This window comes from Mobula hypostoma, chromosome 3 (assembly GCF_963921235.1).
Source record: "Mobula hypostoma chromosome 3, sMobHyp1.1, whole genome shotgun sequence".
NCBI lineage: Eukaryota > Metazoa > Chordata > Chondrichthyes > Myliobatiformes > Myliobatidae > Mobula > Mobula hypostoma.
In genome coordinates this window covers 223,178,644-223,204,560 of record NC_086099.1, presented here as the reverse complement: position 1 = coordinate 223,204,560, position 25,917 = coordinate 223,178,644, and the positions used below count along the sequence as shown (strand labels likewise).

The 25,917-nt window shown below is 44.5% G+C and overlaps 1 protein-coding gene across 7 annotated transcripts in view; it reads right to left on the bottom strand.

Moving 5' to 3' along the window:
- Positions 1–25,917, bottom strand: part of bmb (brambleberry) — a 70,001-nt gene that overhangs the window by 18,665 nt on the left and 25,419 nt on the right. For 3 of the 7 annotated variants that reach the window (XM_063044593.1, XM_063044592.1, XM_063044598.1), the window contains exons 5-11: positions 21,211–21,327; positions 18,820–18,999; positions 17,087–17,293; positions 16,505–16,622; positions 13,752–13,813; positions 3,286–3,473; positions 1,677–1,765 (exon numbers count right to left, since the gene is read on the bottom strand). In XM_063044593.1, the coding sequence (XP_062900663.1) occupies positions 1,677–1,765; positions 3,286–3,473; positions 13,752–13,813; positions 16,505–16,622; positions 17,087–17,293; positions 18,820–18,999; positions 21,211–21,327 (961 nt within the window). The remainder of the gene's footprint in view (positions 1–1,676; positions 1,766–3,285; positions 3,474–13,751; positions 13,814–16,504; positions 16,623–17,086; positions 17,294–18,819; positions 19,000–21,210; positions 21,328–25,917) is intronic. The other 4 variants (XM_063044595.1, XM_063044594.1, XM_063044597.1 and 1 more) reach the window with 3 other exon arrangements.

Sequence of the window (25,917 nt, the reverse complement as noted above, 5' to 3'; positions counted from 1 at the left end):
CCCACACAAATATCCCCTGAACATTTGCCACATTTCTTCCGTACATCTCCCCAAGAACATCTGTTCCCAATTTATGCTTCGAAGTTCCTGCCTGATAGCCTCATATTTCCCCTTACTCCAATTAAACACTTTCCTAACTTGTCTGTTCCTATCCCTCTCCGATACTATGGTAAAGGAAATAGAATTGTGATCACCATCTCCAAAATGCTCGAACACAGAGAGATCTGACACCTAACCAGGTTCATTTCCCAATACCAGATCAAGTACAGCCTCTCCTCTTGTAGGCATATCTACAAACTGTGTCAAGAAACCTTCTTGAACACACCTAACAAACTCCACCCCATCGAAACCCCTCACTCTAGGGACATGCCAATCAGTATTTGGAAAATTAAAATCTCCCACCACGACAGCTCTGTTATTATTACACTTTTCCAGAATCTGTCTTCCTATCTGTTCCTCGATATCCCTATTACTATTGGGTGGTCTACAAAAAACACCCAGTGGAGTTATTGACCCCTTCCTGTTCCTAACTTATACCTACAGAGACTCCGTAGACAATCCCTCCATGTCTTCCTCCTTTTCTGCAGCTGTGACACTATCCCTGAAAGGCAGCATCCATTATTAAGGACCTCCAGCACCCAGGGCATGCCCTTTTCTCACTGTTACCATCAGGTAGGAGATACAGAAGCCTGAAGGTACACACTCAGCAATTCAGGAACAGCTTCTTCCCCTCTGCCATCCGATTCCTAAATGGACATTGAAGCTTTGGACACTACCTCACTTTTTTTTTAAATATACAGTATTTGTTTTTGCACATTTTAAAAAATCTATTCAACGTACATAATTGATTTACTTGTTTGTTTTATTTTTTTTTCTCTCTCTGCTAGATTACATATTGCATTGAACTGCTGCTGCTGCTAGGTTAACAAATTTCACATCACATGCCTGATTCTGACCAACAGTGCCACGCCCCCACCTCTTTTGCCTCCCTCCCTGTCCTTTCTGAAACATCTAAAGCCTGGCACTCGAAATAACCATTCCTGTCCCTGAGCCATCCTAGTCTCTGTCATGGCCACAACATCATAGCTCCAAGTGCTGATCCAGGCTCTAAGCTCATCCGCTTTGTTCATGATACTCCTCGCATTAAAATAGACACATCACAAACTATAGGTCTGAGTGCGTCTCTTCTCTATCACCTGCCTATCCTCCCTCCTTCCATTAAGAATGTACTTAGGAGAGCTTGAAGTGGGCATGAGAAGGTTTTGGTGAGTTGAATGAAGGAAAACCCCAAGACACTCTACACATACATGAAGAATGGAGGATGTTCGAAGTGAGGGTAGGAGGAAATGGGAAATGTGTCTGGAGTTGGAAGTGGTAGGGAGGTCCTGAACGAATACTTTGCTTCAGTGTTCACCAGTGAAAGGAACCTTAACAAAAGTGAGGACAACTTAAAGCAACTGACATGCTGGAACACGTTGACTTTACGAATGAGGATGTGCTGATGTTATTTGTTCAAGAAATAGTGATGATCTGAGAATTATAGACCAATGAATCCTATATCAGTGGTGGGCAAACTATTGGAGAGGATTTATTCACTCCAACTAAAATGTCACCCTTATGGCATTCCTAGATTTGACCTGCACCATGCCGTATGCAGGTAATCGCCAGGTACTCACCTTGTGCTGGCAGCAGAATCATCGTGATTAAAAGTTTCAGCTACAAGTATACGGGCACGATGTCTGAGGCGATGGTCTTCAACTGCAACCTAAAACCAAAGATCAAAGCGCATGCAGAGGCATAATTCAGAGCAGTTAGGCTCACAGCCAACCCCTGCAGCCTGAGGTCGGTCCTGTCGGAGTGGTAGTGAATCAGAGGCACACAATGAACACTGAAGTCCCATGGCCTGATGTTTGAAATTCAACATTAAACTTTTTCACCATTACGTCTGGTGGATTTGCAATCTGGCCTATTTCAGTTAGACTACCATAGCGGTTAGCACCATGCTTTACAGAGCCATTGATTTCCGATCAAAGTTCAAACCTGCTAGTGCTTACAAGGAGTTTGCACGTTCTCCCGTGACAATGTGGGTTTTCTCCATGTGCTCTGGTTTAGAACAGAACAAACATTAGATTGCAGACCCTTCGGCTCATGACTCTTAAACCTACTCCAAGATCCACCTGATCCTTCCCTCCGACTTCTCTATCGTCCATGTGTCCGACTGAGAGTCTGTTAAATATCTCTAAGCTGGTGCCTCCATCACCACCCTCAGCAATGCATACCTGGCACCCACCACTATGTAAACACAAAAGGCCATCACTACTAGCACCTCAAACATTTCTCCATTCACCTCCAACAGAGTCCTCTGCTATTGGCCACTGCCACTGTCACCTTTTATCATCTTATACCCCTCTGTAAAATTGCCAGTCATCCTCCATTACTCCCAAGAGAAAAAAAGAAACCCTAGTTTGTCCAGTCTTTCCTCAGAAGGCACATTTTCTAATCCAAGCAAAACCTTAGTAAATCTCCTCTGCACCCTGTCTAAAGCTTCTGCATCCTTCCTATAATGGGGCAACCAGAAGTGAACGCGATATTCCAAGTGTCATCAAACCAGAGTTTTATAGAGCTGCAACATTACCTCATTGCTCTTGAACACAATCCCTCAAACAAACGAAGGCCAGCGCACCATATGCCTTCTTCACTACCCTATTGTGCAGCACCTTTGAGTGATCTAAGGAGCAGGAGACCAAAATCCCTCTGTTCCTCCACACTGCTAAGAATCCAGCCATTAACCTTGTATTCTGCCTTCAAGTTTACCTTGCAGAGTGAAGGATTTTCGAGATTGAACTTCATCTATTTCCAAACCCAGCTCTTCATTCTGTTAATGTCTGCTGTAATCTATGACACTATCCAAAATACCACCAAGCTTCATGTCATCTGTAAAGTTACCAATTGCGTTTTATCCCCTGATAATCTCCAAGTCGATGAACTAACCAAAAATCAATTACGGTCTAAACAACACAAGAGTTAGAAGTTTCCCGAAATACGAGAGATTCTGCGTATGCCGGAAATCCGGAGGAACCCAGCAGGTCAGGCAATATGGAGAGGAATAAATAGTCAACATTTTGGGCAAAGGCCCTTCATGAGAACATCACAGGTTTCCCTACCATCAATTTAAATTAGATTTTAAACCTAGTTTCTAGAAGGGGTGAGTAGTAGCTATGTATCATTCCTCTCAATTACCGTCTAGATTTATTAATGTTTAAGTATGAAACAGCAAGAACATACGTTTCTCTCAGCAGCCTCCCAACGAGCAGAGTTGGTCAACCCCAGTCTTTTTCTCAGAGTGGGCACTGAACTTGGGGGGGTTTTGAAGGAGTACTGCACTTGATCTGTGGGCTGGAGCACTGCCTTGCTAGCAGCAGTTATTACTGTCCTGCTTCTGATAAAGTCACCATTTTCCAAAGCGCAGTTTCCTGCAACAGAAGAAATAGATTAAGCAACTCCTGCCTGTTCGTCCTGATAGTGAAGAGCAATCAACAGGAATTCTGCAGATGCTGGAAATTCAACCAACACACATCAAAGTTGCTGGTGAACGCAGCAGGCCAGGCAGCATCTCTAGGAAGAGGTACAGTCAACGTTTCGGGCCGAGACCCTTTGTCAGGACTAACTGAAGGAAGAGCTAGTAACAGATTTGAAAGTGGGGGGGGGGTGGGAAGAGATCCAAAATGATAGAAGACAGGAGGGGGAAATGCCCCACCTCCCCCTCGTACCCCATCCGTTATTTATTTATATACACACTCTTTCTCTCTCTCTTTTTCCTCCCTCTGTCCCTCTGACTATACCCTTTGCCCATCCTCTGGGTTCCCCCCCCTCCGTCTTTCTCCCTGGGCCTCCTGTCCCACGATCCTCTCATATCCCCTTTGCCAATCACCTGTCCAGCTCTTGGCTCCATCCCTTCCCCTCCTGTCTTCTCCTATCATTTTGGATCTCCCCCTCCCACTTTCAAATCTCTTACTAGCTCTTCCTTCAGTTAGCCCTGACGAAGGGTCTCGGCCCGAAACATCGACTGTACCTCTTCCTAGAGATGCTGCCTGGCCTGCTGCATTCACCAGCAACTTTGATGTGTGTTGCCTGTATAAACACAACCTGGTTTAAAACAACTCATGTGAAGCAGACTAATTTCTTTAGAGAGTGGATAGTGAATCTGTGGAATTCATTGCTGCACAGCAGTGGAGGCCAAGTCACTGGGTACATTTAAAGCAGAAGTTGATAGGTTCTTGACTACTAAGAATGTCAAAGATTACAGGGAGGGTAGGAGAATGGAATTAAGAGGGATCAGCCATGATGGAATGGCAAAGCAGACTCGGTGGGACGAAAAGTCTAATTCTGCTTGTGGTCTTAGAATGAAGAACATTTAAATCATGGATTCCCAAACTTTTTTTTATTTTTAAATGCTGTGAACCCCTACCATTAACCAAGGGGTCTGTAGACCCCAGGTTGGAAATCCCTGTTTTAAACCAAAAGAACTGGAACTACAGCTATATGCAACCAGAGGGGACCCATCAAATAACTAACTTCACTGTCTCCACTTTCTTTAAAGATGCAAGACTAAGGAAGCACATTGAATTGACTCAAGTTGCCTCGTTTCATCCAGGTGACTGAAAGGGTTAAGTGAACTACAGCTGACAAGTCAGTATCAGCTATACCTCAGCCAGAGGGAGTCACTGTTTAATTGCTTTGTAATAGCTTCTCCACTCTTCATAACTCACAGGGCTCCAGCCCTGTAGCTAGACTTTCCTTGGTTGGGAGTTTCTCCTCCCAAGTCGCTAGGAGAAAGTAAGGCTCTATCCTTCACCAGTATAACAAAAACAAATAGATAGACCAAACACAGGCAAATGCGACTTGCTTGGATGGCCATTTTGGTCAGCAGAGTTAAGGTGGTTTGAGGATTAGTTTTGACACTGTATTACTCTAACTAGGAGTGCGTCAGTAGTGTAGCAGTAAGCATGCGCTATTACAGCTCGGGGCGGAGTTCAGAGTTCAGTTCAGAACTCTGACGCTGCAAGAAGTTTGTACGTCCTTCCCACGAGTGTGGGGTTTCCTCTGGGCACTCTGGTTTCCTGCCACGATCCAAAGAATGTACTGGTTAGTTGGTCATTGTAAATTGTTCCATGATTAGGCTAGGGTTAAATAGATGGGTTGTCAGGTGGTGCAACTCGAAGGGCCTGTTCAACACTTGTCCCTAAATAAAAATAATAACTAATTCCTGCATTCCCAGTGTTGTAAGCTTCAGTCTAAGCCTATTCCTTCCTTGAATGGAAATAATTCTCACTAGCATCCTCAAGAAATCTGAGTAGTGATCTTAGTTTTCTTCTCTGATTACAAGCATTGTAATTCAATTCATAAGACAAGTGCAATGACTAAGTAAGTGTACCAGTACCTCTACTTCCTCAGGAGGCTAAAGAAATTTAGCCTGCCCCCTTTGATCCTGACCACCTTTTAACTGGTGCACCATAGAAAGCATCCTATCTGGATGTATCACAGCTTGGTACGGCAACTGCTCTGCCTGTCACTATAGGAAACTGCAGAGTTTGGACACAACTCAGCAAGTCACAGAGCCAGCCCCCTCTCCTTCCCGCTGCCTTGGTAAAGCAGCCAACATAATCAAAGACACTTCCTACCCCAGACATTCTCTCTACTTCCCCCTCCCATTGGACACAAAAACCTGAAAGCACTACCACCAGGCTCAAGGACAGCTTCTACCACACTGTTCTAAGACTATTGAATAGTTCCCCAATACAATGGGATGGCCTCGTGACCTTGCAATCTATGTACGTCACTATGGCCTCGTGACCTTGCAACGTACCTACGTCACTATGGCCACGTGACCTTGCAACGTACCTACGTCACTATGGCCTCGTGACCTTGCAACGTACCTACGTCACTATGGCCACGTGACCTTGCAACGTACGTACGTCACTATGGCCTCGTGACCTTGCAACGTACGTACGTCACTATGGCCTCGTGACCTTGCAACGTACGTACGTCACTATGGCCTCGTGACCTTGCAACGTACGTACGTCACTATGGCCTCGTGACCTTGCAACGTACGTACGTCACTATGGCCTCGTGACCTTGCAACGTACGTACGTCACTATGGCCTCGTGACCTTGCAACGTACGTACGTCACTATGGCCTCGTGACCTTGCTACATACGTACGTCACTATGGCCACGTGACCTTGCTACGTACGTACGTCACTATGGCCTCGTGACCTTGCAACATACGTACGTCACTATGGCCACGTGACCTTGCAACATACGTACGTCACTATGGCCTCGTGACCTTGCAACATACGTACGTCACTATGGCCTCGTGACCTTGCAACATACGTACGTCACTATGGCCTCGTGACCTTGCAACATACGTACGTCACTATGGCCTCGTGACCTTGCGATCTACATATATCACTATGGACTCATGACCTTGCGATCTACGTATGTCACTATGGCCTTGCACCTCATTGCCTTCCTTTGTAAGTGACACTTCATTCTGTTATTGATTTACCTGTACTGTACCACCTCAATGCACTACTGTGATGAATTGATTTGCATAAACTGTCTACAGGACAAGTGTTTCCCAGTGTACCTCGCTACACATGACTCAATAAACCAAACTTTTACAGCTGTTTTGGACATCTTTCCCTGGTTTCCACCTCAGCCACCAGTTATTCTTATCAAGCAATCTGTTCCATCTTTCAAATCAGCCATCAATCCCTCCTACACCAAATCCCTACTCAACGATTTAATATAAGACTTTTTTTTTAAAAAGTCACATGTATATCGAAACAGACAGCAAAATATGTCATTTGCATCAAATCTGAAAGGATAAGCTGGGGGCAGCCCATAAGTGTCACTAAGTTTCTGCCGTCAACATAACTTACTAACCCTACCCATAAGACGATTAGACATAGGACCAGAATTAGGCCATTTGGCCTATCAAGTCAATGCCATTTCATCATGGCTGATCCATTTGCCTCTCAACCCCATTCACTCCCCTGACGAAGTCCTGACGAAGGGTCTCGGCCTGAAACGTCGACTGCTCCTCTTCCTATAGATGCTGCTTGGCCTGCTGCGTTCACCAGCAACTTTGATGTGTGTTGCTTGAATTTCCAGCATCTGCAGAATTCCTGTTGTTCTCATTCACTCCCCGTAACCTTTCACACCCTGACTAATCAAGAACCTACCAACCTCCACCTTAAATACACCCAATGAACTGCCCTCCACAGCCACCTGTAGGAACGAATTCCACAGATTCACCAGCCCCGGTTAAAGAAACTCCCTCCTCATCTCCATTCCAAATGGATGCATCTCTATTCGAGGCTGGGCCCTCTGATCCTAGATTCCCCCACCATAGGAAACATCCTCTCCACATTCATTCTATCTCGGCCTTTCAAAATTCAGTGACATCCCCTTCATTCTTCTAAACTCCAGCAAGTAAAAGTGCAGAGCCATGAATCACAGCTCATACGATAAACCTTTCCTTTCCAGAATCATTCTCATGAACCTCCTCTAAACCCTCAATGTCAGCAGGCAAGTCGTCGATTGGAGTATTGCGCAGAAGCAACAGGAGCGAACCCACACAGGTCCAACAAAGAGCTTTGAAACCCAGTGTCTATAAAAAAGACCAGTCGTTGGTGGAGTAGTCTGATGTAGAGTAGCAAGGCTTTGGCTCAACAGGGCTTCAGTGAGAACAGGCGGTGGCAAAGTTAGTTCATTCCTGATTTAAATCTTGAAAGAATAGTGATATGTCTACAAAGCCAGTGTTCCGTTCTGGGTGTCAGATTTCCAGGAGACTTTCAGCCTCCCTGATGGTCACATCTGCACCAGGTGCACCAAAACGCAGCTCCTTCGAGACCGAGTTAGGGAACTGGAGCTGCAGCCCAATGACCTTCAGCTCGTTTGGGAGAATGAGGCAGTGATAGGAGCTATGGGGAGCTGGTCACCCCAAGGCCACAAGAGACTGATAAATGAGTGACTGTCAGGAGAGAGAAGGGGGAACTTCAGACAGTGGAGAGCACCCCTGTGGCTGTCCCCCTCTGTTGGGGGTGGGAGGGGAATGACCTACCTGGGGGGAAGCAACAGTGGCCGTGCCTCTGGCACTGAGTCTAGCCCTGTGGCTCAGAAGGGTGGGAAACTGAAGATGATGGCAGCAGTTATAGGGGACTCTAGTCAGGGGACAGATAGGCGATTCTGTTAAAGCGAAAAGGAAACATGAATGGTAGTTTGCCTCCCAAGTGCCAGGGTCTGAGATGTTTCTGAACATGACCACAATACCCTGAAAAGGGAGGGTGATGAGCCAGAAGTCATGGTACATATTGGTACCAACAACATATGAAGAAAAGCAAGGAGGTCCTGAAAACAGTACAGGGAGTTAGGAAGGAAGTTGAGAAGCAGGACCTCAAGGGTAGTAGTCTCGAGATTGCTGCCTGTGCTCCGCAACAGTGAGGATAAGAATAGAATGAGATGCAGATAAATGCGCGGCTGAAGAATTGGAGCAGGGGGGCAGTGATTCAGATTTCTGGATAGTTGGAACATCTTCTGGGACAGGTGGGTCCAGTACAAAAGGGACAGGTTGCACTTCAATCTGAGGGGGGACCAATATCCTTGCAGACAGGTTTACCAGAACTATTGGGGATGGTTTAAATTAATATGGCAGGGGGATGGGAACCAGGATGATAGAGCTGACGATGCACCAGCAGGTTTACAAGGAGATGACGGATTTAACATGAATGTAAGGAAGGACAAGCCAATGATTGGATACAAATGCAGACAGAGCAGAGTTAAATTGTATCACAGAGGCAAAATTCAAAAGGGTGAAGAATGCAGGTACTGAAGGTGCTCTATTTAAATGCACGTAGTATTTGGAATAAGGTGGACGAAATCGAAGCGCAATTTGAAATTGGTCTGCATGACGTTGTGGGCATCACTGAGACGTGGCTGAAAGGAGGCCGTAACTGGGAGCTCAACATCAAAGGATATACTTTGCATCTAAAGGACAGGCAGGAAGGCATAGGTGCTGGTGTGGCTCTGTTAACAAGAGATGGAATTACACCTTTAGAAAGAGCTGACATAGGGTCAGAGAATGTTCAATCTTTGTGGGTGAAGTTATGGGAATCTTATACTGTATAGGCCTCCAAATAGTGGCCAAGATGTGGGGTTGAGATTGCAAAGAGAGCTGGAAAAGGGTAGTGTCGCATTTATAATGGAGGATTTAAACTTGCAAGGGGATTGGGAAAATCAGGTTGGTGTCAGATCACAAGAGAGGGAATTTGTTGAATCCCTACGAGATGGCTTTTTAGAGTAGCTTGTGCTTGAGCCTACTTGGGGAAAGGCTCTCTTAGATTGGGTGTTGTGTAATAACCCAGATCTTATTAGTCAGCTTAATGTAAAGGACCCCTTAGGAGAAAATGATCATGATATGATTGAATTCATGCTGCAATTTAAGAAGCAGCATGTCAGATGTATCAGTATCATAGTAGAATAAAGGAAATTACACAGGCATGAGAGAGGAGCTTGCCCAGGTGGATTGGAGGGGGATACTGGCAAGGTTTTCAACAGGGCAGAAATGGCTGAAGTTTCTGGGAATAGTTCACAAGGCACGGGGTAGATATGTCCCACAGAGGAAGTTCTCAAGTGGCAGGGGTGGGCAACCATGGCTGACAAGGGAAGTTAAAGACTGCATAAAAGCCAAGGAAAGGACATATAAAGTAGAAAAAGTGAGTGGGAAGCTTTTAAAATCCAACAAAAGGCAACTAAAAAGCTATAAGAAAGGAAAAGATGAAATACAAGAACAGGCTAGCCAATAATATAAAGTATGATACCTAAAGCCCCCCCCGACCCCCCGCGAAGTTAAAGGGAGGTGAGAGTTGTTATTGGACCACTGGAAAACAATGCTGGTGAGGTTGTAATGGGGGACAAAGAAATGGCAGATGAACTTAATGGGTACTTTGCATCTGTCTTCATGTGGAAGACACTAGCAGTGTGCCAGAGGTCTGTGAGTGTTAAGGAGCAGGAGTGCGTGCCATTGCTATTACAAAGGAAAAAGTGCTAGGCAAATGCAAAGTTCTTAAGGTGGATAAGTCACCTGGACCAGATGGACTACACCCAGAGTCCTGAGAGAGGTTGCTGAAGAGATAATGGATGCATTGGTCATGATCTTTCAAGAATCACTTGATTCTGGCATGGTCCTGGAAGACTGGAAGATTGCAAATGTCACTCCACTCTTTTAGAAAGGAGGAAGGCAAAAGAAAGGAAATTATAGGCCAGTTAGCCTAATCTCAGTGTTTGGGAAAGTGTTGGAGTCCATTATTAAGGAGGTGGTTTGGGGGTACTTGGAGACTAATGATAAAATACATCAAAGTCAGCATGGTTTCTGTCAAGGGAAATCTTGCCTGACAAATCTGTTAGAGTACTTCAAGGAAGTAACAAGCAGGGTGGACAAAGGAGAGACAGTGGATGTCATTTACTTGGATTTTCAGAAGGCTTGTGATAAAGTGCCACACATGAGGCTGCTTAACAAGATAAAATCCCATGGTGTTACCAGAAAGATACTGGCATGGATAGAAGAATGGCTGGCAGGTAGGAGGCAGCAAGTGGGAATAGAAGTGTTTGGCAGCTTTGGGCCTGTACTTACTGGAATTTAGAAGAATGTGGTGGGGGAGATCTCATTGAGACCTACCGAATGTTGAAAGGCAACCCTTCAGAACAGAGGGAAGGAGGAATTTTTTTTGAGCCAGAGAGTAGTGAATCTGTAGAGTGCTCTACCACAGACTGCGATGGAGGCCAAGTCCATGCGTATATTTAAGGTGGAAGTTGATAGTTTCCTGATCAGTCAGGGCATCAAAGGATAAGTACCCGAAAACCACATCCTTAATCAACTCCAACATTTTCCCCAACCACTAAGGTCGACTACTCGCCTATAATTTCCTTTCTTCTGCCTCTCTCCCTTCTTGAAGAGTCAAGTGACATTTGCAATTTTTCAGTTCTCCAGAACAATGCCAGAATCTTTTGATTCTTGAAAGAGAATCACTTGATTCTAATGCCTGCACAATTTCTTCAGCTACCTCTATCAAAAACTTGTGGTATTGTCCATCTAGTCCAGGTAACTCATCTACCTTCTGACCTTTCAATTTGCCAAGCACCTTCTCCCTAGTAACAGCAACTGCACTTTTGCCTCCTGACATTCTCGAACTTCTGGCATTCTGCTCATGTCTTCACAGTGAAGACTGATACAAGATATTTATTCAGTTTGTCCGCCATTTCCTTGTCATTTTCCAGTAGTCCAATATCTACTTGCCTCTTATTCTTTACATATTGGAAAAACTTTTGGTATCATCTTGTTCACTAGCTTACCTTCATATCTCATCTTTTCTCTCCTTATGTCCCAAGTTGCCTTTTGTTAGTTTTTAAAAGTTTCCCAATCCTCCCTCTTTCCACTAATTTTTGCTCTATTATATGCCCTCTTTAGCTTTTATGTTGGCTTTGACTTTCCTTGTCAGCCACTGTTTCGTTATCCTGCCTTGGGATGCATCTATCCTGCACCTTCCAAATAGCTCCCAGAAACTCCAGCCATTGCTGTTCTGCTGTCATCCTTGTTAGTGTTCCCTTTCAATTAACTTTGACCAGCTCCTCTCTCATGCCTCTGTAATTCACTGATACATCTGACTTGCTTCTCCCCTCTCAAATTGTAAGGCGAGTTCTATCATATTATGATCACTGACTCTCAAGGGTTCCTTTACCTTAAGCGCCCTAATAAAATGAAGTTCATTACACAACACTTAACCCAGAATAGCTGATCCCCTAGTGGCTTCAACCACAAGCTGCTCAAAAAAAACCATCTGCACTACCCTTATCTACATGCCTGGTCACCTCTTCAAAGAAATCTATCAGACTTGTCAGATACGATCTGCCCTTCACAAAGCCATGCTGACTGTCTCTGATCAGACCATGATTCTCTGAATGCCCATAGATCCTATCTCTAAGAACCTTTTCCAACAGCTTTCCCGCCACAGACGCAAGGCTCACTGGTCTATAATTACCTGGACTATCCCTACTACCTTTTTTGAACAAGGGGACAACATTCGACTCCCTCCAATCCTCCGGTACCATTCCCATAGACAACGAGGACATAAAGATCCTAGCCAGAGGCTCAGCAATCTCTTCCCTCGCCTCATGGAGCAGCCTGGGGAATATTCCATCAGGCCCTGGGGTCTTATCCATCCTAATGTATTTTAACAACTCCAACACCTCCTCTCCCTTAATATCAACATGTTCCAGAACATCAACCTCACTCATATTGTCCTCACTGTCATCAAGTTCCCTCTCATTGGTGAATACTGAAGTATTCATTGAGGACCTCACTCACTTCCACAGCCTCCAGGCACATCTTCCCACCTTTATCTCTAATCGGTCCTACCTTCACTCCTGTCATCCTTTTTTTCTTCACATAATTGAAGAATGCCTTGGGGTTTTCCTTTACCCTACTCGCCAAGGCCTTCTCATGCCCCCTTCTTGCTCTCCTCAGCCCCTTAAGCTTCTTTCTTGCTACCCTATATTCCTCAGTCGACCCATCTGATCCTTGTTTCCTAAACCTCATGCATGCTGCCTTCTTCCACCTGATCCAGCACCAATATGTAGCTTTCTACCCGCATATTGAAATCCTCCATGACCAAAAAATTGCCCTTTTGATATAATTTTTCTATCTCCCATTGTAATTTACAGCCCACATCCTGGCTACTGTTCAGAGGCCTGTGCACAACTCCATTCAGAGTCTTTTTACTCTTGCAAACCTGTATGGATTGTGGGAGAAAACTCAAGAATCCAAAGGAAAGCCACAGAACCAGGAGAGTGTACCAACTCCCTACACTCTACAGATAGCAGGAAACAAACCCCGATCCTACAGGCAGTGTGGTAAACTGTTGCAGTAGCTGCTGCCATGTTGCCCACATACTGACAAGCCACCTTACCCACGCCAAGGTCACCAGCATCCCTCATCCTTCAGCAGCAGAAAACGTAACGACACCACCCATCAATGGAACCAGCCCACTGGCTAGAACTCCCTCAGTTGGGAGTTTCTCCCTCCTCAATACAACAAGAGCATAGGACAATCACTGCAAGACCACAGAATTCCACGGCCAAGTGATTCCTCTACAGCAACATACTTTATACTTTTATACTTTATAGTCACCAAACAATTGGTACTAGAACGTACAATCATCACAGCAATATTTGATTCTGCGCTTCACACTCCCTGGATTACAAATATTAAAAATATTAATAATAGTTAAAATTAGCAAATATTAAAAATTTAAATTATAAATCATAAATAGAAAATAGAAAAATGGGAAGTAAGGTAGTGCAAAAAACCGAGAGGCAGGTCCGGATATTTGGAGGGTATGGCCCAGATCCCGGTCGGGATCCATTCAGCAGTCTTATCACAGTTGGAAAGAAGCTGCTCCCAAATCTGGCCGTACGAGTCTTCAAGCTCCTGAACCTTCTCCCGGAGGGTGACTGTAGAGGAGAGCTTGTCCCCTATTTTTACAGCCTGGGTCCTGTCTGTGAGGAAGTTGAAGATCCAGCTGCAGATCTGAGTGCTAAGGCCCTGGTTCCGGAGCTTAGGAACATGAAGTAAAATTACATTTGCCAGGTACTGCAATTCTCTGCCTCGGGTTACTTGCAACAAACTTTTTACCTTGCAAGCCACCATGATCTAGTTTATCCAGTTCTTCTCCCAGTCTGGAAAATGAACACTTACTGGGGGGAAAGAAAAACACAAACCCATCAAGATTAGCTTTATTATAGAGAGATTAGCTTGGTTGAGTTCAAGTTTATTGTCATCTGACTGTACATATATACAACCGAACAAGAAAACAACCCTCTGGACCATGGTGCACCCACAAAACATATCACACACAGCACATAAAGCAAAATATTACCAGAGGCAAGTTAATAAAATGCAATGCAAAATGCATTTGGCGTGCACGGCACAGGTGAACAGTAAACAGAAAACAGCTACCTGTACTAGTGATGAGACTTCAGTGGTGGCAGGTACTTCGAAACCAACATAATCTGAGGATGTGCTGGGGGCAGCCCACAAGTGTCACCACACTTCCAGCACCAACACAGAAATCCCACAACTTACTAGCCCATGTGTTTGGAACATGGGAGTAAACCAGGGCACCTCAAATCCACGCAGTCACATACAGACAACGGTGAGCTGGCCGCTAAACTGTAGCACAGTGGTTAGTGTAGCACTTGTACAGTGCCAGAGAACCAGGTTCAATTCCTACCAGCGTCTGTAAGGGCTCTGCATGTTCTTCCTGTGACCACGTGCGTTTCCTCCAGATGCTCTGGTTTCCTCCCACATTCCGAAGACGTACAGGTTAGTAGGTTCATTAGTTACATGGGTGTAACTAGGCAGTGTGGACTCACTGGGCCTGTAAAGCATTACGCTAATCACAATGCTACCATATTTAGGAACTTTCAGAAACATGCATCCTGCCACCTACAGCAGGAATAGTTAGCTACAAAGACTAGCAACACACACACAAAATGCTGGAGGAACTCAGCAGGCCAGGCCAAATCTATGGAAAAATGTACAGTCGACATTTCGGGAGCACTAAACACAGCAAGTGATCCCAACAGACTCACTTGGAAGGACTGTTTGGGGCCCTGAATGGTAGTGAGGGAGGTGGTGTAGGCGCAGGTGAAGCACTTGCTCCTCACAGTGTGGCCTCTTGTATAACGGTGAGACCCAACATAGATTGGGTTCGCCAAACACCTATGCTCCAAGTGTGAAGTGGTTCATTTTGGTAGGTCAAATATGATGGCAGAATATAGTATTAATGGTAAGACCCTTGGCAGTGTGGAGGATCAGAGGGATCTTGGGGTCTGAGCCCATAGGACGCTCAAAGCAGCTGCACAGGTTGACTCTGTGGTTAAGAAGGCGTACGGTGTATTGGCCTTCATCAATCGTGAAACTGAATTTAGGAGCTGAGAGGTAATGTTGCAGCTATATAGGACCCTGGTCAGACCCCACTCGGAGTACTGTGCTCAGTTCTGGTCACCTCACTACAGGAAGGATGTGGAAACCATAGAAAGGGTGCAGAGGAGATTTACAAGGATGTTGCCTGGATTGGGGAGCATGCCTTATGAAGACAGGTTGAGTGAACTCGGCCTTTTCTCCTTGGAGCGACAGAAGGTGAGAGGTGACCTGATAGAGGTGTATAAGATGATGAGAGGCACTGATCGTTCGGATAGTCAGAGGTTTTTTCCCCAGAGCAGAAATGGTTGCCGTGAGAGGACACAGGTTTAAGGTGCTGGGGAGTAGGTACAGAGGAGATGTCAGAGGTAAGTTTTTTTTTTTATTAAACGCAGAGAGTGGTGAGTGCGTGGAATGAGCTGCTGACAACGGTGGTGGAGGCGGATACGATAGAGTCTTTTAAGAGACTTTTGGATAGGTACATGGAGCTTAGAAAAATAGAGGGCTATGGGTAACCCTAGTAATTTCTAAGGTAGGGACATGTTCGGCACAAAGGGCCTGTATTGTGCTGTTGGGTTTCTATGTTTCTATGGTTCTATGTTTCCATCCGCCAGAACAAGCAGGATCTCCCAGTGGCCACCCATTTTAATTCCACTTCCCATTCTGATATTTCTATCCATGACCTCCTCCACTGTCAGAATAAGGCCACACTTGGGTAGGAGGTGTAACACCTTGTACTCTGTTTGGGTAGCCTCCAACCTGATAACGATTTCTCAAACTTCCAGTAATGCCTCCACCCGCCCACCTTCACCATTTCCCACCCCTTTGTCCTTCTCTCATGTTATCTCCTTGTCTGCCCATCGCCTCCCTCTGATGCTCATTTCCCCCCTCCCCTTCTTTCTTCCATGGCCTTGTCTCTTTCACTGATCAACTTCCTAGCACTTTGCTTCATCCCTCCTCCTCCAAGTTTCACCTGTCACCTGGTGTTTCTCTCTCCCCTCTCCCACTTTTCAAATCGACTCCTCAGCTTTTTTTCTCCAGTCCTGCCGAAGGGGTTCGGCCCGAAATGTCAACTGTACTTCCCCCCCCCCGCCCATTGATGCTGCCTGGCCTGCTGAGTTCCTCCAGCATTTTGTCTGTGTTGCTCAGATGTCCAGCATCTGCAGACTTTCTCTTGTTTGTAACAAGAAACATTGTCCTTCAGTCTATATACACATGTACTGGACAGAAAACAAGAGCACTAGTCCTTGCCTGCTCTCCCAGATCCAGTGGTCAGAACATTGAGCACCTCACCTCAGATCAGATTTCATGATATGGCAGTGATAATAATCCCTGATCGATTAAGGTCACATTGATAAGTAGCAGTACAGAAGTCAATGGTCAGTGCCATAGGGATCTCATTCAGCCTTGCATCTGTGTCATTCAGACTAGATTACAAAAAGGTATAAATGTGCAATCCATACTGCTCAGGAGTGGAGGTGAGAAACCCTGGCCCCTCAGATGACATGACTGGAGTAGATGGGCGATCTGGTAAAAACGTCCTCTTCTGGGCACCAAAGCAATTAACTAGCAGCCAGTTACCTAGACAAAATAGTTTGACAAAGTTCACCTGTTAAACAAGTCAAAAAATCTTATTTAGAGAAACATCACCCTTCCAGCCCACCAATTTAACCCGTCTAATCACAGGACAATTTACAATTAACCTACTAACCAGTACATCTTTGGACTGTGGGAGGAAACCAGAGCACCCGGAGGAAGCTCACGTGCACTCAGGAAGGATGTAGAAACTTTCTTAAAGGACACCGGAACTGAACTCTAACGCCCTGAGCTGTAATAGCATCATACTAACTGCTATACTGCTATGGCACCCTTGATTTATGACAGTCAGAAACATTTGGAAATGAATTTGGGAGAAAAGACTTTTCCAAAAGTTGAGCACAGTAAACAGGTCAGGATCAGTTAACAATTCAAACAAAGAAAAGCAAACAATAAGTCAGTTTTCAGTCCTCACACCATCTGTCAATAGGCCGTTAACCTTCACTTACCAACCACTGTCAAGGTCAGGAACAGACTGAGACACTTGAAGTCGAAGGAGATGCAGCGGTTGAACTCGGACAAGGCATTCAGCACAACCAAGACCAATAAGACTGCTCTGGAGAAGCCTGGAGTTTGCAGAAATGCCATGATGAGGGCAGAGGTCAGGAAGTAACTGACGTGTACAATGGAGGTGTAGATCACATGCTGGTTTCCCCCTGTGAACATCAAGTTATGAGTTACCCCAGTACAGATAATTCCATAGACCATAAGGTATAGGAGCAGAATTAGGCCATTTGGCCCATTGAGTCTGCTCCACCACTTTGTCATGGTTAATCCATTTTCCTCTCAACCCTGATCTCCTGCCTTCTCCCTGTATGCTTTCATGCCCTGACTGATCAATAATTTCTCAACTTCCGCCTTAAATATACCCCATGACTTTGCCAACACAGCCACCTTTGGCAACAGATTCCAGAGATTCACTGCCCTCTGACTAAAGAAACTCCTTATCTTTGTTTTAAATAGACACCCCTCTATTCTGAGGCTGAGCCCTCTGGTCATAGACTCCTCCACCATAGGAAACATTCTCTCCGCATCCACTCTCAAGGCCTTTCAGCATTTAATAAGATTTCCCCCCTGCTCCCCCCCCCCCCCGCCAGCACCATTCTTCTGAATTTCAGCAACTACAGGCCCAGAGCCATCAAACGCTCTTCAGATCAAACCTCGTCATTCCTGGAATCATTGTCTTTTTTTTTAAAAAGGTAAAGGACCAAAAATTGCTTACAGTACTCCAAGTGAGGCCTCACCAGTGCTTTGTAAAGCTCCAACATTGCATCCTTGCCTCTATATTCTAATCAATTCACAACAACTACCAATCCAGCAGACAATACAAATTGGGTCATTTGAAGACCATATTAAATTCCACGAACAACTCGACTCTTTTGGTCTCCAATCCATTACAGTTCTTGTGTTCCCTCAACTCCTTCCTCCCTTCCCAGTGGTTTAAAGCACATTTTTCTTTTTAATATAGATTTTGCATGTTGTGTTAAGCTTCTGCTGTCTGCAAGGAGTTTATACGCCCTCCCAGTGGCCACACAGATTTCCTCAGGGTGCTCTGGTTTCCTCCCACAGTCCAAAGACGTGCCAGTTGGTGGGTTAATTGGTCATTATAAACTGACCTGTGTTTAGGCAAGGGTTAAATTGGGGAATTGCTGGGTGGTGCAGCTGGAAGGGCCTGTTCCATGCTGTAGCTCGAGTAAATAAAATAAATCTTAGTTTCACCTATTCTCACTCAGCTCCCTCTACCTTGCCAAAAAAAAAGGTCACGTTTACCAAAAACAAGAGATTTCTCAGATGCTGGAAATCTTTAGCAACATGCGCGAAATGCTGGAGGAACTCAGCAAGTCAGGAGCATCAGGACTGATGAAGTGTTCCAGCTCCAAACATCGACTGTTTATTCCCCTCCACAGATAGTCATATTTAACAAGCCTTCATTACCATCTGTATGACATCGTCAAGCTACACTTCCTTCCATCCCTATCCCCAGACAGTTTCTTTGTTCTTTGCAACCCATTTTCTCACTTTCTCCCCCCTCCCCCCCCAACCATAGGGACCACTACACACTTTAGTTATTATGCTTGTCTTTCAAATTTCCAACAGTTTTGTTTCAACTCTGTAATGTTAAAATTTAACTGCATCCGAGGAGAGAGATAGCACCCTAGTACAAATGCACTTGGCTGCATACCTGTCCAGGTGAGGAAGCTCTGAATGCTGATCAGTCTCTGGCTCACTCCTTTCTCCAGGTGGGTGAGCATGTGCATCACCACAGTAACCGTCTGGTTCATCTTCTGCAGCTTATCCATCAACTGGTCATAGTAGACGGCTGTCTGGGACTGCTGGGCAGCAAACTGGACCAGGTTCGACTCTAGCAAATGTGTTCAACGTCAATAATTGTTCAAAACTCAAGAGTCAAGAGCATAGAACCAAAGTGTCTGAGTCATGGAATCCCTGAATTTTTTTTTATTACAAGACCATAAGACAGGAACAGAAATAGGCCACTAAGCTATTCGATTTGTGTGCAAAAATGCTTTAGAACATGGCACATTACAGGCACTTCAACACACAATGTTGTGCCGATGTTTTAACCTACTCCGAGATCAATCCAACTCTTCCCAGCCCTCCATTTTTCTATCATCAATGTGGCTAAGAATCGTTTCAATGTCCCTAATGTATCTGTCTCTACCACCACATTCCACACCCGTCACTGTGCTTAAGAAAAACATTTCCTCTGACATCCCCCCCCCCCATACTTTCCTCCGATCACCCTAAAAATATGTCCTCTTGTATTAGCCGTTGCTGCCCTGGGGAAAAGTCGCTGGCTGTTTGCCACCTATGCCTCTTACCCTGCACACCCTTTTTTTCCCAGCAACTGATTACCAAGTAGTTACCTTTATAAATTGGTGCAACATTTAATAAATAGAACTCATGGATCCTGCATGAGGCAAAGCTTTACCAGGCCCACATGAAACAAAGGGGACCAAAGTATGAAGACACCCAAGGACGCAGAAGAGATTTACTGAATGGTTTCAGGGATAAAGGGGTTGAGTTCAATGGACAAACTGAAGAATCCATGGGTCCATCTCTTATGGAGAAAGACAACCAAGAAGACCTGAGTTGTTAGAGATGAGTTAACACGATTTTTACTTTTGAATGATAACCAGATTGTACAGATTTAAAGAGGCTGTCAAGATTTTTTTTTAAAGCAATACTGATTAGGATTTGGAGCATCACAAAATGCTGAAGGAACTCAGCAAGTCGGGCAGCAGCTAAGGAGAGGAATAAACAGTTGATGTATTGGGCTGTGACTCTTCAAAACCTATCCTGCTCAATAAATCAGTTTATTCCACTCCATCGATGCTGCCGGAACTACTAAGATTCCCCAGCATTTTGTGTATGCTGCTCTGGATTTCCAGCATCTGCAGAATCTCATGTTTATGATCAGGATTTGGAATACATTGTCCTGGTGGTAACAATAAAAAGCCTGGGGAGGTGGGGGTTGTGAGAGGTTCTCCTTTGGTCTCACATTTCTGTGGGGATATCTGTTGCTATTATCGGCAGTTTTTTGTCTTGTGTTTTGTTGCATCTTGGAGGATTCATCAAGCTGTACTGGTCTCTTTCGTTCCCCTTGCCCGAGGAGCACTGTTAAACTCCTTTCAAGTACAGGAAAACTGAAAGCGCACTATCCAGGCAGTGAGTTTCCAGCAGCCCAGGTTGAATTCCCTCAGCTGTCTGTTGGGAGTTTGTACATTCTTCCTGTGACTGCGTGGCTTTCTTCTGGGTTCCACCCACATTCCAAAGACATACGGTAGGAGGCACAGAAGCCTTGGGTCCCACATCATCAGGCCATATCTCTTCACTACCCCCATCAGGTAGGAGGCACAGAAGCCTTGGGTCCCATATCATCAGCTTCTTGAACCATTCTTACCCATCAACCATCAGACTCGCGAACCAAAGTGGATAACTTCCCTCACCCAGACACAAATTGGTTCCACAACCTAGACTCACTTTCAAAGACTCTTTACAACTCTCCTTCTCAGGATTTTTTTTTTTTTTTTTTTGCACAACTTGCCTTCTTTTGCATATTATTTGTTTGCCAGATTTTACGCACGTATATTTTTTTGGTAAAATTCTATTGCATTTCTTTATTCTCCTGTAAATGCTTGCAAGAAAATAAATCTCAAGGTACCATATGCAAATATATACAGCACGTACTTCGATAATAAATTTTTCTTTGACATTCACTATTTCCTTACAATAAAGGAGGCCATTCTACCCATTGAGTCTATGCCAGCTTTGCTACCTGGTCTATCAATAGCATCCTTCCACATTTCCTTGTGACATTTTCTCTCACTTGCCCATCAATTTTATCCCAACGGGATATTTTACAGTAGTAGCCCTCCCAAGGCACACGAGAGGAAATGAGCATCTGGGGAACCACACAAGTTCTCAGGGAGAACGCATGAACTCCACCGATGATCAGAATTGATCTCAGGTGACTGGAACCGGGAGACTTTGTGAACAGAGAGGCAGAAGACCCATCACAGTGAAGACAGTTCTGAGAACGCAGGAAGCTTACCCAGTTTGGTGTGGATCTGATGAGCACGTGCTCCCACCTCCAGGAGGTCAGTTAGAATTGCTTGGTGACTTCCTTGGAGCTGCAAGTCCTGGTGAGTCAACTGTTTACTGACATTTTCTAAGGAAAAAATAAAAATAAGATACACATAGATTCTGCACAATAAATGCCATTCATGATTCTCCTGCACTAGAGTACACCAAAACAGAAGCAAAAGTGAATCACTGCTTAATCTCTCTCTGCAGTTGCTGCCTGACCTGTTCAGTATTTTGCTTTATCTCATCTTTCTTCAAATTTCTCTAACAATGTTTTGCGACTTGTTTTCAGCATTGCTTTGCCATCCACACCTCGCCCCACAGAAGCTCTCAATCATCTTTCAGGCAGAGCTAACCTTGGTCAATCTCCACAGACCGCTTTCACCATCCCCTCTGAAACAGCAGCACCAATTGGGTTAGTCGGTCTCTCCTAGTCTTTGCCCCATCACAGGTATTTATAATCTCTTCCTTTCCCAAGGATGTCAAAGACTCTAGCAAATGTCTGCAGATGTACTGTGGAGAGCATTCTGACTGGCTATCTCACCATCTGATACGGGGGCTCCAATGCTGACAAAGCTGCAGTGGGTTGTAGACCTAGCCAGGTCCATCACAGGCACAACCCCCCCTACAATCGAAAACACCTACAACAGGCAATGACTCAACAAGGTGGCATCCATCATTAAGAACCTGCACCACCCAGGGCATGGCCTCTTCTCAGTGGTACAGGAGACACTCAACATTTTTGGAGCAGTCTCTTCCCCTCCACCATCAGATTTCTGAATAGATAATGAACGCTACCTCACTTTCTGCATTTTTTGTACTACTTATTTTTAAATATATTGCTTATTGTAACTCAGCCTTTTTTTGTACATGTATTGCACAAAACAAGATTTCAGGATACACGTCAGTGTTAATAAACTGGATGCTGATTCTCACTTCTGTGACCTGTAACACACTTGATCTGAAGATTTCCTAATTTGGACACCAGGTCACTGATGCCAGCACTTGAACTTTGTAATATTTCCTGATAATTGCAATAGTTCAGATCTGGAATCATACTTGAAACTAAGAAAAGGGGTGGGATCAATATTGTACCTAAAACTAAGATCACTCCCATTACGGAAATTATTTATAGCTCACAGAATGAAGGAGCTTTATGGTGCAGAGCCACACAACCAGTAGGAAGAAATCTGCTATCAGAATAGTGTCACACGGTCAAGAAGGTACTGGATACAAGGCCAATTTTGAGATCAATAATCAAGGCAAACGGGCAGTTCAATAGCTTGACAACCACAGGACTATAAACCAGGAGCATCTGATTAGTAGTGATGTGAAAGGTTAAGGCAGGAGAATGGGCTTAGGAGGGATAATAAATCAGCCATGATGGACTGGTGGAACAGACTCGATGGGTGGAATTGCCCAATTCTGCTCCTACATCTTAAGATCTTACTCTTCTCAACTTCAGCTGATACAGACTCAGAACTATCAAACACTCCATATCCGTTACCCCTTCCACTCGTGGGATTATTCTTGTAAAGTTAGTTTAAATAAAATCAACTGGGGAGGTTGGGGGCATCTGTGGAAAGATACATCCTATAGTTTGGGATCTGAAACCCTCCATCGGAATTGGAAAAGTGTAAGTAAGTTGGGGTAGCAGAGAAAGTAGAGGGCTGATGAGTAGAATGGGGGTTTACCATGTCAGATCATTTGGTTATTTCCATAAGCCATAGGAGCAGAATTAGGCCACTCAGCCCATCAAGTCTGCTTTGCAAATGCCGGTATCATTTTTTTTAAACCAGAGGTTTAGTTTATGGGTGAGAAAATTTTGGCAACATAGAATCAAAATATTGCAGGCACCATACAAGGAAAGTGGAATTGAGGTACAATATGAGCTCTAGACTTGCAGATTAGCACAACAGGAGGGCCAGATAATCTACCCCTGCTTCCACTTCCCATTCTTATCCAAAGATTTCCTGAAGAAAACCAGAAAAAAGTGGGACAGTTCATTAGAAAGCTTCTGTGGAGAACACCAACCCTTCAATAAATGACGAGTGGATTTATAGCTTGTGCATAAACACACAAAGGCAGGTGAGTGGCAGCATACAGGGTGAATGACAGGATTCCCCAGTGTGGGGGAACAGAATGAGCTTGGGGTCCACATCCATTGATCCCTAGAGCTGCCATGCAAGTTGGCATGTTGCTTAAGAAGTCATATGGTGTGTTGGCCTTCATTAGTCAAGAGACTGAGTTATAGAGCATAAAAGCCCAGGAAAGGGCATATAAGATAGCAAAAGTGAGTGGGAAGTTGGATGATTGGGAAGTTTCTAAAATCCAACAAAAGGCAACTAAAAAAGCTATAAGAAGGGAAAAGAGGAAATCAAGGGCAAATTGGCTAATAATACAAAGCAGATACTAAAAGATCTTTCAGTTAAAAAAAGAATAAAAGGGAGGTGAGGGTTGATACTGGACCACTGGAAAATGATACTGGTGAGGTAGTAATGGGGGACAAAGAAATGGCAGATGAACTTAATGGGTACTTTGCATCAGTCTTCACTGTGGAAGACACTAGCAGTGTGCCAGAGGTCTGTGAGTGTCAGGGAGCAGGAGTGAGTGCCATTGCTATTACAAAGGAAAAAGTGCTAGGCAAACTCAAAGGTCTTAAGGTGGATAAGTCACCTGGGCCAGATGGACTACATCCCAGAGTCCTGAGAGAGGTTGCTGAAGAGATAACAAATGCATTGGTCATGATCTTTCAGGAATCACTTGATTCTAGCATGGTCCCTGAGGACTGGAAATGTCACTCCACTCTTTAACAAGGGAGGAAGGCAAAAGAAAGGAAATTATAGGTCAGTTAAGGAAAGTGTTCCTTCCTCAGTCATTGGGAAAATGTTGTAGTCTATTATTAAGGATGAGGTTTCGTGGTACTTGGAGACTAATGATAAGTCAAAGTCAGCATGGTTTCTTTCAAGCGAAATCTTGCCTGACAAATTTGTTAGCGTTCTTCAAGGAAGTAACAAGCAGAGTGGACAAAGGAGAGGCAGTAGATTTCATTTACTTGAATTTTAATAAGGCACTTGATAAGGAGCCACACACGAGGCTGGTTAACAAGATGAAATCCTATGGCATTACAGGAAAGATACTGGCGTGGATAAAGGAATGGCTGATAGGCAGAAAGCAGCGAGTGGGGAATGTTAGACGTCAACTTTTCTTTTTAAAACCCCATAAGTGTCATTTTAGGCACCTGGACGAGGTGGGTGGATGATGTCATTAACAAAATGCGGAGAGGTTACTGGAACATTCCGCAGTTAAGGGACAGCGGACTGCAAGCTACCAGCCAGATAGCGAGCTGGGTGGAGTTAGTTGAAGAGTTCGCCACAGCAGTGGGCGCGTCTAATACTTCTTCATGTCCAGAAGATTGTGATAATTAACGGCACACAGTGCATATTGGATACGTGACTGTCACTTTGTAGGATCCATACTTGGATTTCTGGGGTATCCTGTGGCGACCATTTTTTTTGTTAATTTGTACATGGATTAGAGTGTGTTACTTGGCGACCACTTGTGTTAAGAAATATTCCGTGACTGTCCCCTTGTGAAATCCCTACAGGGATTTTGGAACTTAGGCATCACTTTGTTACCCCTACATGGACTCTAGTACTTCAGTGATGACTACTCGACTTCTGGAATCTTCTGTGACTGGCACCTTGTGTCATCTTAAGGTGGATTTATGAGCTCTCCCTCACAGACACCTGAACCTGTTCTCGTGGATTTCTGGAACCTTCTGGATTGCTATTCTAGGACTCTGAGTAAGACTTGGGAAGAACTGTTCCTAGACCTCTGCAGTTTGAGAGCTAAAATGCACAGCACTGTTAATTTTTGTTTAGGGGGAGTAATTTGTTTAATTGTCTGTATTTGGGTAGATACTGAAAATAATAGCTGTTTAACATTAAAAACTGAGTCTGTGGCACATAACAGGAAAAAAGCTGCCAGTAACTAGTGGTATTCTTCAGGGGTCAGTATTGGGACCGCTACCTTTCACATTGTTTGTCATTGATTTAGATAATGGAATTGATGGCTTTGTGGCAAAGTTTGCAGATGTTACAAAGAAAGGTGGAGGGTAGGTAGTGCCAAAGAAGCAATGATTGTAGCAGAACCTAGACAAATTGGAAAAATAGGGAAAGAATGTGGCCGATGGAATACAGTGCTGTGAAATGTACGATAATGCATTTTGGTTAAGGAACAATGGTGCAGACTATGGAGAGAAGGTTCAAACATCAGAGGTGCAGACGGACTCGTGCAAAACTCCTTGAAGGTTAATTTACAGGTGGAGTCTGTGGTGAAGGCGACAAATGCAATATTGTCATTTAAGGGAATAGAGCAAGGAGATAATGCTGAGCCTTTATCAGACTCTAGTCAGGCCACACTTGTAGTATTGTCATCAGTTTTGGGCCCCACATCTCTGAAAGAATGTGTTGTCATTGTAGAGTCCAGATGAGGTTCAAGAGGATGATTCCGGGAATGAAGGGGTTAACATATGAGGAGCGTTTGGCAGCTTTGGGCCTGTACTCACTGGAACTTAGAAGAATGCAAGGGGATCTCATTGAAACCTACCGAATAACAAGGTGGATGCGGAAAGGATGTTTCTATGGTGGGGGGGGGGTATCCAGAACAAGAG